General features: G+C 51.7%; 1 protein-coding gene across 11 annotated transcripts in view; it reads right to left on the bottom strand.

The window, feature by feature from the left end:
* LOC140408856 (LIM and calponin homology domains-containing protein 1-like) overlaps positions 1–17988 on the bottom strand; it is a 566047-nt gene that overhangs the window by 274582 nt on the left and 273477 nt on the right. For all 11 annotated transcript variants that reach the window (XM_072496648.1, XM_072496651.1, XM_072496649.1 and 8 more), the window contains exon 3: positions 17806–17875. In XM_072496648.1, the coding sequence (XP_072352749.1) occupies positions 17806–17875 (70 nt within the window). The remainder of the gene's footprint in view (positions 1–17805; positions 17876–17988) is intronic.

Below are 17988 nucleotides of genomic sequence, written 5' to 3'. Positions count from 1 at the left end.
ATGCTATTCAACGTTAATTGGTCCACTTAACGAGGCCTCACAGGCTTCTCTCCAAAGATGAAGACTCGCCAGCTGATTCTCCGGTACCGCGCTCGCCAGCCCCCTACGAACAAGGTCGAGCAACACTTAAGCAGCACTTGCTCAACCAACTCCAGTTAGCTCGCAACAATGGCGCCCAGGAGATCAGCCCCAAGATTCAGGATGCTGACCTGGGAAGGCTGTAAGATGCAGTGGAGGCCAGGAGGGATGTTCTGTTTCCCTGAGGGCCCTGGAGGGTTAGCCGTAGGGCAGCCCGTGCTGCCTGGGATGAGATGGCAACGTCAGTGAGATCGGGGAGTGTGACCAGGAGGACTGGCCTCCAGTGCAGGAAGAAGATCAATGACTTAAACTGGGCAGCGCGAGTGAGTAGACACAAACCCCCCCCCACGCCCAACACCTTCCTGCCCACACAGGAGCAACTACCCTCTCTCCCTTTAGCCCCCCAAGCTTTCCTCCACCCCTCCCCTTCACTCCCCAACCCATCATTCTCAGAAGCCCCCCCCCCCCCCCGCCCCCACCACCACCGCTGTGAACCACGCGTGCGGCTAATGATGCCCTCTCTGTGCCTCCTCAGGAAAAGCTCTCCCACAATCGCCGGGAGAGGGCCCAGACTGGCAGTGGTATGCCAGACATAAGAATCCTCACCACCTTCGAGGAGCATGCCCTGGAGGTGACGGGGTGGCTGAGGACAGAGCAGTCACCAATGCGGAGTGTGGCGGACGCCGCAGAGGTGAGGAACCACCAGGCCTCACCCTAAGGACCTGTCACACGTGAGTTGTTATTGTCATACAGACTGACCCATCCCTCCCAGGAACTGGTACACATGATCCAGGGGTTGGCATGGTGGTGTCATGAGTGGTTGCCCCACTGGTTGCCCCCCCAGCAAACACCCCCACCCTTCCATGGCGGCCCACCCCTGTGGATGGTCCCCCACCCGCAGCCGAGGGGTCCCTAACACCCGGCGAGCACTGGGGTGCCAAGGCCAGCGCCCCCGGTCTCTTTGTGTGTGAGGAAAGATGGCTACTCGCCTCCTCGGCTCCCCACAGAAGCCCTTCCGCCAGATTCACGTTTTTCATAAGTAGTACTAATCGGTGCCAGTGTGACCACTAGTTGGGGAGGCCGGTGAACGCTGGGAAGCCATTGGATATGGGGTGGTTCTCTTTCATTGTATGGAAATGGGACTTATTTGGTGATAATTGGTTTATGGCCACACTACGGTGAGATCCCGATTTCGCCTCTGGAAGCGGGATGGTTGCATCGCAAACTGTTTGGCGCCTGGCGCGGTTTGGCTTCTCCCACTATTCACCGACCTCGTTTTGCTTGAGCGCGAGCGTAACAAAGCCGGAGAACCGCGCCTCATTTCTATAGAGTAAATATATCTCCTTTAGCATTGCAGTAAAATGGAATAAATGAAGAACTGGACTTTCCTGATCTGCTCCATCTGTCTTCTTACTATAATTTCTGTTGGAAGCTTCAAAATAATGAACAAAAACGTTGCTCAAATTCCACCATTACTGAGGCAGAGTTCTAATATCTAATGGCAATTATCAAAATGGTGTAAATCAAGAATAAAGCACACAATGGATTTTTATTGGATGGGTATGCGTTTCAGATTGCTTTTACTGAGCAGTTTCTGCATTGCTAAACCCTTGCAATAGTCACCTTTCTCTGCCACATGCCAGCTACATATGCTGTTCAAGACAATTCCAGTGTCTCCAATGCTTAGATAACACTCTTCAACTTTTATGCCATTCAAAATATATTGAATCAGATCACCAGGTGTAATGACTGTAGGATGAAGGCGAATGTTGTTATGTTCGGTTGCTTCCTTCATCATGAAGGTACACATAGAACACAAAGATATGATTGCTAAAAGTATTTATTCTTGACACACTTGATGGTAACCATGCATTTCTATGGACAAACAATTCCATCTACGTTACTGTTGAACTAAGGAGGGAGATGACTGACCTCTTGTCTGTCCTAGTATCAAGTGCCCACCTCCCGTCCGTCCCCGATATATATATATGTCTGTATGGGTGTCTGGTTCCACCTGCTGGCAGGAGGTCATAACTGTTCCTGCGTATATTGCTCATTGGCTATGTACACTGGTGTTGTTATATACAAATATATACATTGGTGCAACTATGTTCAGTTATAAATAGATATGCCTATACTCATATCACCATAAATGTGTCCCATCCATTGAACCAAGCAGCAAAACTGTGAGAGAGGATCTGAGGGGAGGAGGCACAAGGATGCTTGATGCATTGTGGTAATACCAACAATGGAATGCCATACTAAAACAAAAGATTCACAACACAATCAATTCCGTTTGCTAATAACAAAGAGCTTCATGATAACTGAGCAAAAGCTGAGTCATATTGCAAACAGTGTATGCCCAATGCTTGCTATTGGTTTACACTATTAACAGCATGAGTGAATTCAAGAACACAGGCAATGAACAGCAAAGAAGTTTGTGCATCAATGCTAGAAATCTCAGAAATCAGCAATATGATTTGCAGGATGGACGTATATTGACAGCAAAAGCAACAGATGGAAGAGTATGGGTTAAATGCAAAGCGCAGTACAGCCTAATAAAACTGATTGCAAAGCAGGAAAATTAAAAATACTCCTTATTCAATTGACAACGCAGGCTACACTAGTTGCAATTGCAGATTCTCCAACTCACCCAAGCCGAAATATTGCCTTAACCAAGCACAAATTATATAATCAGGCCAATCCCAGTAAGCTAAATGGGTCAGAAAGCAAAACTTATAGGAAACTCCAATCCAAATAGTGGAAGAAAAAGTGACACCAAGAAAAACAGCAAGATTACAAGGATCACAAACACTGCTGGGAACCAATCCTTTCAATATTTGCCCCAAGAAGAGTTCTGAAACCAAGAACTGAGGCAGAGAGAACAGAGTTGGAATAAGGACAAGTGGTGCTTTCAATCATGGTAAATTTGTTAACTTACAGTACACGCAAGATTGCTATTGTCTCACTGAAATATGTAATCCTTTAGACATTCTCTGCGAGCTTAATGTTTCCTGTTTGCCTCTGCTCTCTCACAAAATAACAGTAACAAACTGCCTTAGTTGATTAAGCCTGTAGGATCCTTTCTTTCCCAGGATCCTGTTGTGTTTACTGAAAGCATTCATGCTGAAACTCTGAAGGTTGGTCACCAAGACTTCCTAGTATTATAGTCTGCTTGCACTTTGTGTCTAAAAGGTCCGAAAAACCAACATTACTTGCAATTGATTTAGTGATAGAAACTGACACAATATTGTTTAGTTAATGATCTCACTTCCTCAACCATAAAGTAAAAGGTAAAATCATCAAATGGCTGTGCTGTGAACAAAATATTGATCTGAAAGTTCTATTTAAAGGTAAATGGTCATTGTAAATCTTTCATATTTTAAGCCCATTTATAGTAATGTGTAAGTGCAGTGATGTAATCAGTTACATCTGGCTGAAATTGATTGCATCCAGCATTACAATTTCTCCATGCCTGAAGCTTCAGAATTCCTTCTCTAAACCTTTCTGCCTGTTCACCCATCCATCTCTCTCTCTCCTAATTCTTTGGCTGACATCAGTTCTTGTCCGATCATGCTCCTGTGAAACATCTTGGAATGTTCTCTCACATTAAAAGCAAGTTGTTGTGAACCACTTTCAACTGTAGCAGGCATCAGTGTTTGTGCAACATATATTTACTCCAATAGCAGACATGGTGGGATAGCAGCAGAGTTCACACAGCCAATGGTGCAGGAGCTACTATTTTGTGAAAATTCCCTATTAAATGATAAGGGTCTCTCAACCCACAAAGACAAATAAATCGGAAAATCAGAAACAAAACCGTGCATCATTATTCCAGCTCACGTTCCATTAGAAAGGCACAAGATGTCACAAAAGCTACAGGACATGGACTTGAAGTTCTCCAGGATGGCTCTGCTTCATTCCAGGGATACATATTTGGAAAATCAGTCAGGTACTGGAATAGTTATGTAATGGAATGTATAGTGTCAGTATAGTAAAGGGATAATATCTGAATTTATGTGTAAATCAAGCACTGGAGGGCGTTACTAATTCACTGTATATAAGACAGCATCTCTCGGAATTCTGGGAGAAGCTGAAGAGAACTAGAAGAAAGCAGAGTGAAAGTTGAATAGAGAAATATAGAACGAGGTCTAGTCATAGTATAGTTTAATAGTTAGATAGAATATTGAATACTGTACTACAGATTCAGTATCATTAGTTTATTATCTGTAACTCAGTGGAGTGTGCGAACTTCATTTTAGTTTAGTAGTGTAAAATAAATTAGTTTTGATTCAATCTTCTTATTTGTATATTCTTTGTCAACACTACAAATCTGGCTATCTTGGAGGAAAAGGCAAGAAATATAACAGGTTATAGCATATTGAACTCTCAGAGCTCAGTATTGGCACCGGATTTGTAACTTTGTGCACTGATTTATTTCTAGCTGGTGCCTATGACATCCAAACGGCGGGATTGTGTTTTAAAAAGGAAATAATGTGTTTATATCACACTATTTACAACCTCAGGTCGTCCCAAAATACTGTACAATGACATAGGGCTGGATTCTCCGATCGGGCGGAGAATGGATTCCGACGGCGGAATCGGGGCAGGTGCCGGTTTGACTCCGGTTTGCGATGCTCTGCCCCTCCAAACCGGCGTCATCGGGATGCGCGATGTGCGCAGTCGCAAGGCCATTTGCACATCATCGGCCGGCGCACCCGATGGGCCAAATTCCTGACTGTGTCCAGCGCCACCACAATCGCCCGGGACCCGTGCCGCTGGCCGGGGGCTTCTGCTAGGGCTGGGGGCACTGATTGGGGGTGGGCGGGTTAGGGTTCCAGCACGGCCGGTGCCATGCTTTTCCACGCAACCAGTGCAGGCCGTCAGCCCTGCGCATGCACGGCCCGCGAACCGGCCATTCCCCGGCTGTTTTCCGCACGATCCGCAGGTGATTAACGTGGCGCCGGTGCTAACCCCTCACCGGAAACGGTGAGGGGTTTGTGCTGCTTTTCCTGCCGTGAACCACCCGCGGATTCTTCGTTGGCGCCGGCACTTAGCCGCTGGAATGGAGAATTTCACCTGCAGTTTTTAAAGTTCTGACATAGAAAATGTGGCAGCCAATTTGCACACAGCAAGACTCCAGAAGCAACAATTTGATAATGACCAGATACTCTGTTTCAGTGACACCTATCCATCAAACCAGCACCTTCCCCAATTCCGGCGTCAGAATCCATTCTCCACCCAATTGCCGATCCCGATTTTGGCGTTGGGCTATGTAGAATCCAGCCCTATATTATGATACATGAGAAATACTGGACAGAAGACCAGGGAGCGCTCCCCAGCTTATCATCAAAATGATCTTTCACTTGAAGGCGTTAAGGTCTGGCTTTTAAAAGAAAGACATCTGGAATAATGGTTATTCTCCTGTGAACTTCATACTCTCAGTACAACACCAGCTGGTGAGAAACTTTGAGCCTCTTCTTCGTGAAAACAGCACAATTTGCTGACCGTTGATACTCAGTGGCCTGTTTTGTATTAAAACTGTGTGAACTATGAAATGAAACAAGAGCTTCTCATGCTCACGCTGTGCTCACCATATTCGTCAGGACAGTGTCAAAACCAAAACACAACAACCCGTCGGGAGACATTCTCAGCATGCTGCAAGTTTCTTCCAGCTCCGGATGAAAACAGGCACACAAAGATGAAATACTGGTCACCCTAACATCCGGCCTTCCAAAAAAAAACATGGCTGAAACCGGAAGGAAGCAAATTGCAGAAGTAATATCTCTGGCCTGGTCAGAGAAATGCTGAGTAATGACCATTTTAACTGGGTTATTAACAGACAACATGGGCTGGAGTCTCTTCTTTGTGACAAAGTATATTTTGGATCGAGCCTTCTTCCCAACCTCCCCTCCCCCACCATCCCACCCTGATCCCAACTCATTTCCCTGAGCCCTGATTTGAGGGTTAGCGCTATAGCCACCCAAAACCTCTCGCCATATTTCACATCACGGTCCAGAGAAAAGGTGGTAATTGGAATTGACAGGAGGACAGTATATGTTAAAGAGGTGGCCAAAGTCAAACTTGTTGGGGGAGGGCAAGAGAATTGAAGAAATGATGTTGTGATTGCAGCAGGCCTCACCACCAAACTTTACCTAATTTTTCAGCACTATTCCACCCATTTCAGGCAACAGCATGGAGCAGAATCCAGCCCCTGGGCGCTTGATCATTTCTATACTGCTTGATAACAAATCTGTGATCATTTACAGCTTAACACTCCAAAAACCGAAGCCATTGGGGGCGAGTCTCCCAACTGGAGCCCACGTGTTCACGCCGCCGTGAACGCCGTTGCATTTCACGACGGCGTGAAACAGGCATGGGGACAACCGCTTCTGGCCCCCATAGGGGGCCAGCACGGCGCTGGAGCGCTTCACGCCACTCCAGCCACCCTTCCTGGCGCCAAATGGGCGCCGCGCCAACCCACGCATGCGCAGTTGGGTCGCGCCAACCTGCGCATGTGTGGGGGACTTCTTCAGCGCTCCGGCCCCGACTCAACATGGCGTTTGTGTTCAGGGGCCGGCCGCGCAGGAAAGTAGGCCCGGGGGGGGGGGGGGGGGGGGGGGGGGGGAGGCCGGCCCACCGATCGGTGGGTCCCGATCGCGGGCCAGACCCCATCAGAGGCCCCCCCCCCCCGGGAACGGAGCCCCCCTCCCCCCAAAACAGGCCGCCCCCCCCCCCCCGACCGTTCACGCAGCGTTCCCGCTGACAGCGACCGGGGGTGAACGGCGCCGGTAGGACTCTGTTGTATCCGTGCGGCCGCTCGGCTAATCCGGGCCGGAGAATTGTCGGCCCTGCCGATTCCAGCGGCCGGCGCCGTGCCAACTGCGCCGGCGCAAATGGCACCGATTCTCCGCACCTCGGAGAATTGCGCGCCGGCACGGGGCTCGGAGAATCGCCCCCATTGTTTTTGCATCGAAGCAGAAAATGAGGAAAACACAGCAGGTCAGGAAGTATCTGCAGAGAAAGAAACAGAATTTATATTTCAGGTCGATCATCTTTCATCAGAATTGGAGAAAGGTAGAGGTGAAACAGATTTTAAGCAAATACAGAGGCGGGGAAAAGGGATGGAGGGAAGTACAAAAAGGGAAACCTTGTAATAGAATGGAGGGCAGGAGGGGGCAAAAGAGGAGGCCAGGGAAGTCATAGTGAATGGTAACGGGACCAGTAAAGAGACAAAAAAATTATTGAACTCAATGTTGAGTCTGGAAGGCTGTAAAATGCCTGATTGAAAGATGAGGGCGGGATTCTCCATTAGCTGATATCGAAATCGGCAAACGCGATTGGGTGGAAAATAGGTTCCGAGGCTAAAATCGTGGCGGGCACCGATTTGATGCCAAATCGCAATTCACCGTCACCTCGACAGCGACGTCAATGCAGTCCGGAACGTACGTACTGTAAACACTGTTTGCATGTTATTAGCGAGCATGACCCGGTATTCTCCGGGGCCTCCGCGATTCTCCGCCTCCAATGGGCCGAGTTCCCGACAACACAGTTCACTTGTGCTTTTAAAAATCGTCAAACCTGCGTGGTGGCTGCTGGGGGGGAAAGAGGGAGTATGGAAAGTGGCCAACATCGCCATAATTAGCTGGCAGTTGTGCCGTGTAGCACCATCGATCACACACGAGGCGAGACGTAAAGAACTTCAATCGAGGCTTTATTGAGCAGACTTGTTCAGACTCGTTCCCCAGCAGCTCAGTCACAGAATGCAGCTGCGGGGATTAAACCCAGGTTCTTATACCCCGCCTATCTGGGCGGAGCCCAGTAGGCGGCGGATCCAATCGGGATCCAGCATCTGTCCTCCAATGGCTCCTCGGCATTCATGGTGTACCGTATTACCCTTAATACATACCACCACATTCACTTGTTAAAAAGGAACCCGGCGGGGTGGTGGGTGGTATGGTGGAAGGGGTTTACAGGGTCGGTGCCTTAACCATTGAACTATATACAATCATGCCGCTTTTACTGGGCCACCGAATTATTCACATTTTACCCGATTTGCAGCGTTAACTATTTACAACAATGCCGCTTTACTGGGCCACTGAATTATATACATCTTAAGTCGATTCGATGAGTCGAGATGGTGCTCTGGTCGCCCTTTCTGATCGTCTCAGCCCGGGTGGTGGTGGTGGTGCAGGCTCGAGTCCGGTCGACTCTGGGAACATCGCGCTGTCCCTCTCTGTTTCCTTACCCCTGGATGGGCCTGGGAGGAGAACTGATCCCCCCGGGAAGGGGGTGGCTGTGGGGTGCGGCGGGAGTGAGGGGGAGGTGATTTGTGCTGGGGGGGGTGGGGAGCTCCAGCGGGCGCCAGGTCCCGCAGAGAGACCGTGTCCTGTCGGCCGTCTGGGTACGCCACATAGGCGTACTGCGGGTTTGCGTGGAGTAGATGTACCTTTTCCACAAGCGGGTCTGATTTGAGCGCCCGCACATGTTTCCGGAGCAGGATGGGTCCCGGGGCTGCCAGCCAGGTCGGAAGTGACGTTCCAGAAGCGGACCTCCTAGAGAAGACAAGGAGGCGCTCGTGAGGCGTTTGGTTAGTGGTGGTACACAGCAGGGACCGGATAGAGTGAAGGGCATCCGGGAGGACTTCCTGCCAGCGGGAAGTTGGGAGACTCCTAGACCGTAGGGCCAGTCGGACGGTCTTCCAGACCGTTCCGTTCTCCCTCTCTACCTGCCCGTTCCCCCGGGGGTTGTAGCTGGTCGTCCTGCTCGAGGCTATGCCCTTGCTGAGCAGGAATTGACGCAGCTCGTCACTCATGAAGGAGGACGCCCTGTCGCTATGGATGTAGGCGGGGAAACCGAACAGGGTAAAGATGGTGCCGAGGGCTTTAATGACCGTGGCCGCGGTCATGTCGGGGCATGGGATGGCGAAGTGGAAGCGGGAGTATTCGTCAACGACGTTAAGAAAGTACGTGTTGCGATCGGTGGAGGGGAGGGGGCCTTTGAAGTCTAAACTGAGGCGTTCAAAGGGACAGGAAGCCTTTATCAGGTGCGCTCTATCTGGCCTGAAAAAATGCGGTTTGCATTCTGCGCAGATTTGGCAGTTCCTGGTGACTGTTCGGATGTCCTCGACGGAGTAAGGGAGATTGCGGGCCTTTATGAAGTGGTAGAAACGAGTGACCCCGGGTGGCAGAGGTCCTCGTGGAGGGCTTGGAGACGGTCCACTTGTGCGTTGGCACAAGTGCTGCGAGATAGGGCATCGGACGGCTCGTTCAGCTTTCCGGGACGGTACAAGATCTCATAATTGTAGGTGGAGAGTTCGATCCTCCACCGCAGGATCTTGTCGTTTTTTATCTTGCCCCGCTGTGCATTATCGAACATGAAGGCTACCAACCGTTGGTCAGTGAGGAGAGTGAATCTCCTACCGGCCAGGTAATGCCTCCAATGACGCACAGCTTCCACTGTGGCTTGGGCCTCCTTTAATACTGAGGAGTGGCGAATTTCTGAAGCGTGTAGGGTCCGGGAGAAAAAGGCCACGGGTCTGCCTGCTTGGTTCAGCGTGGCCGCCAGAGCTACGTCGGACGCGTCGCTCTCGACTTGGAAGGGGAGGGACTCGTCGATGGCGCACATCGTGGCCTTTGCGATATCCGTTTTGATGAGGCTGAAGGCCTGGCGGGCCTCTGTCGATAGGGGAAAAGTAGTGGACTGGATTAGTGGGCGGGCCTTGTCTGCGTACTGGGGGACCCACTGGGCATAATAAGAAAAGAAGCCCAAGCAGCTTTTCAGGGCTTTGGTACAGTGGGGGAGAGGGAACTCCATGAGGGGGCACATGCGTTTGTGGTCGGGGCTATCACTCCATTACGCACTACGTAGCCAAGGATGGCTAGACGGTCGGTGCTAAACACGCATTTTTCCTCGTTGTAGGTGAGGTTGAGGGCGTTAGCGGTCTGGAGGAATTTGCGGAGGTTGGCGTCGTGGTCCTGCTGGTCGTGGCCACAGATGGTGACGTTGTCGAGGTACGGGAATGTGGCCCGTAAACCGTGCTGGTCGACCATTCGGTCCATCTCCCGTTGGAAGACCGAGACTCCGTTCGTGACGCCGAATGGAACCCTTAAAAAGTGGTATAGCCGCCCGTCTGCTTCGAAGGCAGTGTACTTGCGGTCACCGGGGCGAATGGGGAGCTGGTGGTAGGCGGACTTAAGGTGCACAGTGGAGAAGACCTTGTACTGTGCAATCCGATTGACTATGTCGATCCGATTGACCATGTCGGATATGCGGGGAAGAGGGTACACATCTAGCTGCGTGTACCTGTTGATGGTCTGACTGTAGTCTACGACCATCCTTTGCTTCTCCCCTGTCTTCACTACTACCACCTGGGCTCTCCAGGGACTATTGCTGGCCTGGATTATGCCTTCCTGCAGCAGCCGCTGGACTTCGGACCTGATAAACGTCCGGTCCTGGGTGCTGTACAGTCTGCTCCGAGTGGCGACAGGTTTGCAATCCAGGGTGAGGTTCGCAAACAGGGAGGGGGGTTCGACCTTGAGTGTCGCGAGGCCGCAGATAGTCAGTGGGGGTATAGGGCCACCAAATTTGAATGTTAAGCTCTGGAGGTTGCATTGGAAGTCCAACCCCAGGAGGGTGGGAGCGCAGAGGTGGGGAAGGACGTACAGCCGGTAATTTTTGAACTCTATCTTAGTGGGCGGGCCTTGTCTGCGTACTGGGGGACCCACTGGGCGTAATAAGAAAAGAAGCCCAGGCAGCGTTTCAGGGCTTTGGTACAGTGGGGGAGAGGGAACCGTTAGGTTTGCGATGCAGAACCCTTTGATTTCAACGGAGTGGGACCCCGCCACCAGGTAAATGTTTTGGGTGCTTGGCCGAATTACAAGGGAACAGCGTCTTACCCTGTCCGGGTGAATAAAACTCTCCGTGCTCCCCTATTCAATGAAACACGGCGTCTCGTGCCCGTTCACCAGCACCTTTGTCTTTGTCGTCTGGAGCGTCCGGGGCCGTGACTGGTCGAGGGTCACCGATGCCAAACGTGGTTGGTGTATCAGACCGTTGTCTTCAGGCAGTGTGGAGCCGTCCACGCTGGGGTCCTTGCCTGTCAGCCAAGATGGTGGCATCCATGGATCGCACGCGGTCGGGGATGGATAAAATGGTCGCTCCCATGAGTCGCACGTGGCCGGGGTGGACAAAATGGCCGCTCCCATGGATCGCACGTGGCCAGAGGGTAGGAAGATGGCGGCACCCGTCCCCCCCTCGTGGTGTCCGGGGTCCAAAATGGCGGCGCCCGTTGGCCGCCCTTGGGTCGCTGGGGTGGAGGGGGTTGAGCCCGTGGTCCCATTTGTTCCCCGGAGATAGCGGCGACCCCATGGGACTGGCACACCGCTGCGTAGTGCCCCTTTTTACCGCAGCTTTTGCAGGTGGCCGAGGGGGCTGGGCAGCGCTGGCGGAGGTGTTTTGGCTGCTCGCAAAAGTAGCAGCGGGGCCCCCCCGGGTGGTCTGGGATTCTGGCTGCGCACGCTTGCGGAGGGGTTGGGGTTGCCGGGGGGTCGGTCGCGGCGGGGGTCCACGGAGCCCAAGGGGTTGCAGCGTGGTCGGGGGCATAGGCGCAGGCGTTTTGGGAGGCTACATCGCGGGAGACTGCAAGGGCCCGTACCTCTGAGTTCGAGAGAGTCTTTCTCTAAAAGTCTCTGGCGAATTTGCGACGATGCCAAACCTGCTACGTAAGCGTCTCTGATCAGGAGGTCCGTATGTTCGTTCGCCGTAACCGCTGGGCAGTTGCAGTTTCGTCCCAGGATCGTTAGAGCATTGAAGAAATCGTCTAGCGATTCCCTGGGGATCTGTCGTCTCGTCGCGAGCTGGTAGCGTGCGTAGACCTGGTTGACGGGCTTAATGTAGATCTCCTTCAGCAAGTTGAGCGCCGCTGGGATTTCTTCCGCGTCCTCGATGAGTGAGTAGATTTCGGGACTCACCCTGGAATGCAGGACCTGCATCTTCTGGTCTTCTGTTGGTCTGCCGGGGGCCGTTCGGAGGTATCCCTCAAAGCACGCCAGCCAGTGCTTAAACGCCGATGTTGCATTAGCTGGTTGGGGGCCGATTCGCAGGCACTCCGGGGCGATCCGGAGCTCCATATTCCTTTTTAAGTCCGCTCAATAAATTGTTGCACCATCGATCACACACGAGGCGAGACATAGAGAACTTCAATCGAGGCTTTATTGAGCAGACTTGTTCAGACTCGTTCCCCAGACACTCAGTCACAGAATGCAGCTGCGGGGATTAAATCCAGGTTCTTATACCCCGCCTATCTGGGTGGAGCCCAGTAGGCGGCGGATCCAATCGGGATACAGCATCTGTCCTCTAATGGCTCCTCGGCATTCATGGTGTACCGTATTACCCTTAATACATACCACCACATGCCGCTGGCCACGGGGCTTCTGCCATGGCATGTAGTGGGGGTGGCCAGGAATGGGCTGTGGGGTTGGGGTGGACGGGCACTGAACACAATTGCCGCAGCCGGAAAGGCAGCCATACAGCTGTGCACGCCACTGACAGCCCGCTTTGAACTGAGGGCCACAGGTTGCATAGGTATGCCCCAGACTACTCCCCTAGGTCCCCTCTGGTCCCAGCTGACCCATCAGATGTATGGGTGTGCTCCAGCACAACCAGTGCCATTTTGTTGGCTGGGATGAGTGTGTGTGTGGGGATTGTAATGTGTATATGCGGCTGCAGCTTGTCAACCTCCGAGTGTCAATTATGGACCAGGTGAATCCGGCACCGTTTCTCATTGGAATCGATTGTGTTCCACATGGTGCCAGTGCTAGCCCGCCCACAGTCGCTGAATCGGTCCAGGTTTGCCGCCAGTTTTGCAGTTCGAAAGTCCACGAATCCTGCCCCGGCGTCAACACCTAGGGCTGCATTCTCCAATTTTGAGGAGGAGGGGGGGGGGGAGGAGGAGGGGGAGGAGTGTGTGCTGGTTCAGGTGCTGGTGGGTATTTTTCCTTATTGCTTGTTTACTGGGTTAGCTTGTGGTGTGCAATTTGTATTTTCTTTGTACTGTTGCCTGTTTTGTGGTTTCTGTGTTTGATCTGGATTCTGCCTTGATTTTTGTACAAAGAGCATGTTCTTGGACTGAACAATATCCCCTCTTCGGAGGGGAGGGGTGCGGGTTTTCTCTCTCTCCTCTGCCGTGCCCCATGTCGATGTGTCCTTTTCCGGTGAACTGCCATGTTCGTTTTCACACACACACATTCTGACAGGCATGCAATGGCAGACATTCGCTCATATACTCTTGCACACATGCGCACTCTCACCGACATGCACGCACTGCTTTCTACACGCATGCTTTCCTATATACTTGTTGGGCATCTTTCCACTGATGTGGGGCTGCTGCTGGGCGGGGGGTGCGTTGACTTAGATGCTGATGGTTTTGTTTTTTGTTGATTGCGTATTGGTTTTTGACTCTGGTGAAGAGTGGGTACTTTCAGTGTATTGCTGTTTGCTCTGTAATTTGTTTTTTGTTTCGTCATTAAACTGTTATTAAACTAAAATATACTTAAGTAGCTGCAGGTTGTGTTTGCTGATTGCTCCTGCAGCTGGCTGCAATGACTGAAGGTCTAGTACTGTTTGCTGCTGTCTCTTCTGCTTTTGTGGCCTGGATTAAGGCAAAGGGAGGATGTAAGCTGGCATACTACCAGTCTGAAGCAGGGGAAGGGGTGTTCTTTCACTCTTCTGCGGTGTTCTATGTCAGTGTGACTTTCTGGTGTGATGATTCCTGGCTTTGAGAGTCTGCTGCTGGGAGCTGCTGGAAGGGGAGAGAGCGGCAGAGTGACCCAAATGCTGCTCCTGCTGCCTGGAGGTTGTTTGTATGTTTGCTGCCATCTTATTTGCTTCTGTGGCCTGGAGCAAGGAAAGGGAGGGAGTAAAATGTCCTACTGCTGGTGCTGGGAAAGGGGAAGGGGTGGCGGACCGATTTGACTAAGCAACTTGCTGAAGGTAATGAAGAACTGCTTTGCAGCTTGCTGGTGGCTTTATTATACTGTTGGCTATTCAATGTTTGGAAGCCATGCGTCTGTCTGCTACCACCTCTTTTGCTTCTGCGGCTGGAGCTCCAGCTGCTGATCCTGGCGTCAAGTGGGTGCCGCGGGACCCGCGCATGCGCAGTGGCTTCCTTCAACGCGCCGGCCCCGACGCTACATGGCGCAGGGCTATAGGGGCGGGCATGGACAAAACTAGGCCCCCAGCCAGAGAGGCCGGCCCGCTGATCGTGGGCCCCGATCGCAGGCCAGGCCACATCGGAGGCCCCTCCCGGGGTCGGATCCCCTCCCCCCCCACAGGCTGCCCCCGGACCCTTCAATGCCGAGGTCCTGCCGGCTGAGAGCAGGTGTGGACAGCGCCGGTGGGACTCGGCTTTTTTACGACGGCCGCTCGGTCCATCCCGGGTCGAGAATCGGCGGGCCGGGCGCATTGAGTGGCCCTTGACTGACACTGCGCCAACCACGCCAGCGCCAATGGCGCTGATTCTCCGCGTGGTTGTTGTGGTGCCGGTCGGGGGTCGCTCTATGCGTCCGGCCCGCCGATTCTCGGCCCGGGATAGGCCGAGCGGCCGTCGTAAAAACGTTGAGTCCTGCCGCCGCCGCCGTCCACACCTGCTCTCAGCCAGCGGGAACTCGGCGTGGAAGGGTCGGGGAGTGGCCTATGGGGGGGAGGGGGGTCCGACCCCAGGCCCCACCGATCGGCGGGCCGGCTTCTCTGGGTGGGCACCTCGTTTCTTTTGCGCTGGCCCCTGTAGCCCTGCGCCATGTTGCATCGTGGCCGGCGGGTCGAAGGAAACCACTGCGCATGCATGCGTTGGCGCCGATGCCACTGCGCATGCGCGGATCCCGCGGCACCCAGTTCACGCCAGGACCAGCAGCTGAGGCGGCGTGAACCGCTCCAGTGCCTTGCTGGCTCCCTGTAGGGGCCAGAATTGCTGATGCTGAGGCCGTGTTGACGCCGTCGAGAGACACAACGGCATTACCAGTGCTGGAGAGGGGAAGTGACGGCGGACCGATTTGAATGAGCAACTTGCTGAACGTCTTGAAGGAATCCTTTTGCAGATTTCTGGTCATTTTTGTGTATTGTATTGACTGTTTAGTGTTTAATGTCTGAAAACCGTGCTGATTGCTGGTGACTTTATTGTACTATTGACAGTTCAAAGTTTAATGTCTAGAAGCAATAAGTTTGCTGTTATTCCTGGCAGCTGTGTGCTTGTCTGATGCCACTCCTCTTGCTTCTGTGGCTTGGGGCAAGGGGAAGGGTGGCAGTAAGCTGACCTAGTACCAGTACTGGCGAAGGGAAAAGAGGCTCTTTCATTCTTCTACTGTGCTCTGTGTCAGTGTGACTTTCTGGTGTTTTGTTACGCGCCGCTCGAGAGACTTGCCACTGATTGAAGTCTACTGTTGGAGCTGCGGGAGAGGGAGAGAGTTATTGTACTGTTGACTGTGTAGTGTTTACTGCTTGGAAGCCGTGTGTTTGCCTGCTGAAGCCCTTTCTGTGGCCTGGAGTATGGAACCTACCGCCAGTGCTGGAGAGGGGTGTTCTCTCACTCTTCTGCTGTGCTCTGCATCAGTGTACCTTTCCAGTGTATTTCTACACTACCCTCGAGTGGCTTTCACCGATGCGAGTCTACTGCTGGAAGCTGTGGGAGGGGAATTGAGCAGCGGGTCGATTTAGATGCTGGTGACTTTGTTATACTGTTGACTGTTTAATGTTCAATGTGTATTTGATTTTCTTCGTAGCACTGTTGTAACTTTGTTTTTGTACCCATATTCTGCAGCGACAAGGTGCCCATGTGTGTGTAGCACACTGCCATTTCTTTGTTATTTAATGATTATATTGACTGTTAAGTAGTTTGTTTTTCTCTTTTTGTATAAAGGTATTGTTGACTGTTCAATAAACATAATATTTTAAAGTGCATTCCCGAGGGTATACATGCCATGTCTCAGACAAGTGTTATTGCTCATCATTCCAATCAAACTGTGAGGTTTGGACACTTTGCCTGCACCCTGAGGGTGTCAACAGGACAGAGGCAGCAGCCACCTCTTCCTGATCATATGGTCTATCGCTACGTCTGTCCCTGCTTATCCACTGGATGGACCCTGTGCTTTCAGGCCTTTAAAGTAAAGTCACCATAGTCCCAGATGACAATAAGCTGCTTTCCCCTTTGAGGGGGAGAGCTGACTGGTGGTGATTTAACCTGAGGATCACCACATCTCAGGTGAGGGGCAAGATTGAGAAGGCGGGGCCTTCATGAATAACCTCAGCCGGTACGGGAATTGAACCCGCGTTGTTGGCCTCGCTCTGCATCGCAAGCCAGCTGTCCTGCCAACTGAGGCCATTTATTGACCAGCCGCTGTGTGATTGCAGGTAGCCAACCGTATTGTCCTCAGAGGACAATGTCACCCACTTCCACTTGGGCAGCACGGTAGCACAGTGGTTAGCACTATGGCTTCACAGCACCAGGATCCCAGGTTCGATTCCCGCTTGGGTGACTGTCTGTGCGAAGTCTGCACGTTCTCCCCGTGTGTGCGTGCGTTTCCTCCGGGTACTCCAGTTTCCTCCCACAGTCCAAAGATGTGCAGGTTAGCTGGATTGGCCATGATAAATTGCCCTAAGGTTAGATGGGGTTGCAGGGTTACGGGGTAGGGCAGAGGTGTGGGGTTAAGTCGGGTACTCTTTCCAAGAGCCAGTGCAGACTCGATGGGCCGAATGGCCTCATTCTGCACTGTAAATTCTATGATTCTATGCCAGGGGCCCGGGTTCAATTCTGGCCTTGGGTGACTGCCTGTGTGGAGTTTGCATATTCTCCCCGTGTCTGTGTGGGTCTCCTTCGGGTGCTCCAGTTTCCTCCCACAGTCCAAAGATGTGCAGGTTAGGTGGATTGGCCAAGCGAAAATTGCCCCATTGCAGGAATAGATCGGGGGAGTGGGCCTAAAAAGGGTGCTCTTTCAGAGTGTCGGTGCAGACTCGATGGGTTGAATGGCCTCCTTCTGCACTGTAGGGATTTTATGATTCTATAATTCCAATGTCGCCATCTGCACAAAATTCACCCTTTGCTTTCCACACAACCTGACTGAGTTTAATACCCAGCCACAGAAGGTATGTGAAAATGGCTGGCCAATTCAGCCACCAAGGCCAAGGCACTGCAATGGAGCAAACGACGGGGAACTATAGGAATTACCCACGAGCCTGGGGAGCCGACTGTTCCTAGTTGCTTTCTCCATGGCAACATCTCAGCCAATTAGAATCAACTTAGCAACCAATCAGCAGCCTTTTCGTCTCTGGTACAAATTGTTGTGATGTTTTGAAACTCAGCATTATTGGGTTTGCCCCGATCAATGCAAGGTGAAAAGCTGCAGCAACATGTTCCTCTCGCTTTTCAGCAATAATCAAAGCACAGTTGGTTCATACAATCTGGTCAATATTCAAACATTTGCGTAAAAGAATTCCCTGACACAAAAGCAAATGGTGGCTGAGCCATCTCAGACTTGAGCCCACAAAACCAAAGAGGTTACTGAGCATGTCACAGTTAAAAAGAAAGGCTTGCATTCATATTGGGCTTTTCCTGACCAGGATGGATTTGCTTAAGCAATAAGATTCCATTTTCTGCAAATAAAGGCAATTCATAGTGCAAGGTGTTTCATAAACGAGCTATGTAGGTAAAGATAATAATAAGAACCCAAAACTCACCAATCCTGCAATGGGAGTCGGCAGCCGATTGATCTTCTTCACAGCTCCAGGCCTTATGGCATTTAATAACCTGGGAGTAAAAAGCAACAAAAAAACAATAAGAATCCCCCAGATTTATACAGCTTGAAATACTTTAACTGAAGTCAATCGAATCAGGTTTACGTGAAGTCACACAGTGAGACA

This window comes from Scyliorhinus torazame, chromosome 3 (genome assembly GCF_047496885.1).
Source record: "Scyliorhinus torazame isolate Kashiwa2021f chromosome 3, sScyTor2.1, whole genome shotgun sequence".
In the NCBI taxonomy this organism is placed as follows: Eukaryota; Metazoa; Chordata; class Chondrichthyes; order Carcharhiniformes; family Scyliorhinidae; genus Scyliorhinus; species Scyliorhinus torazame.
Note: the sequence above shows the minus strand (reverse complement) of the source record. Positions and strands in the feature narration are given on the sequence as shown.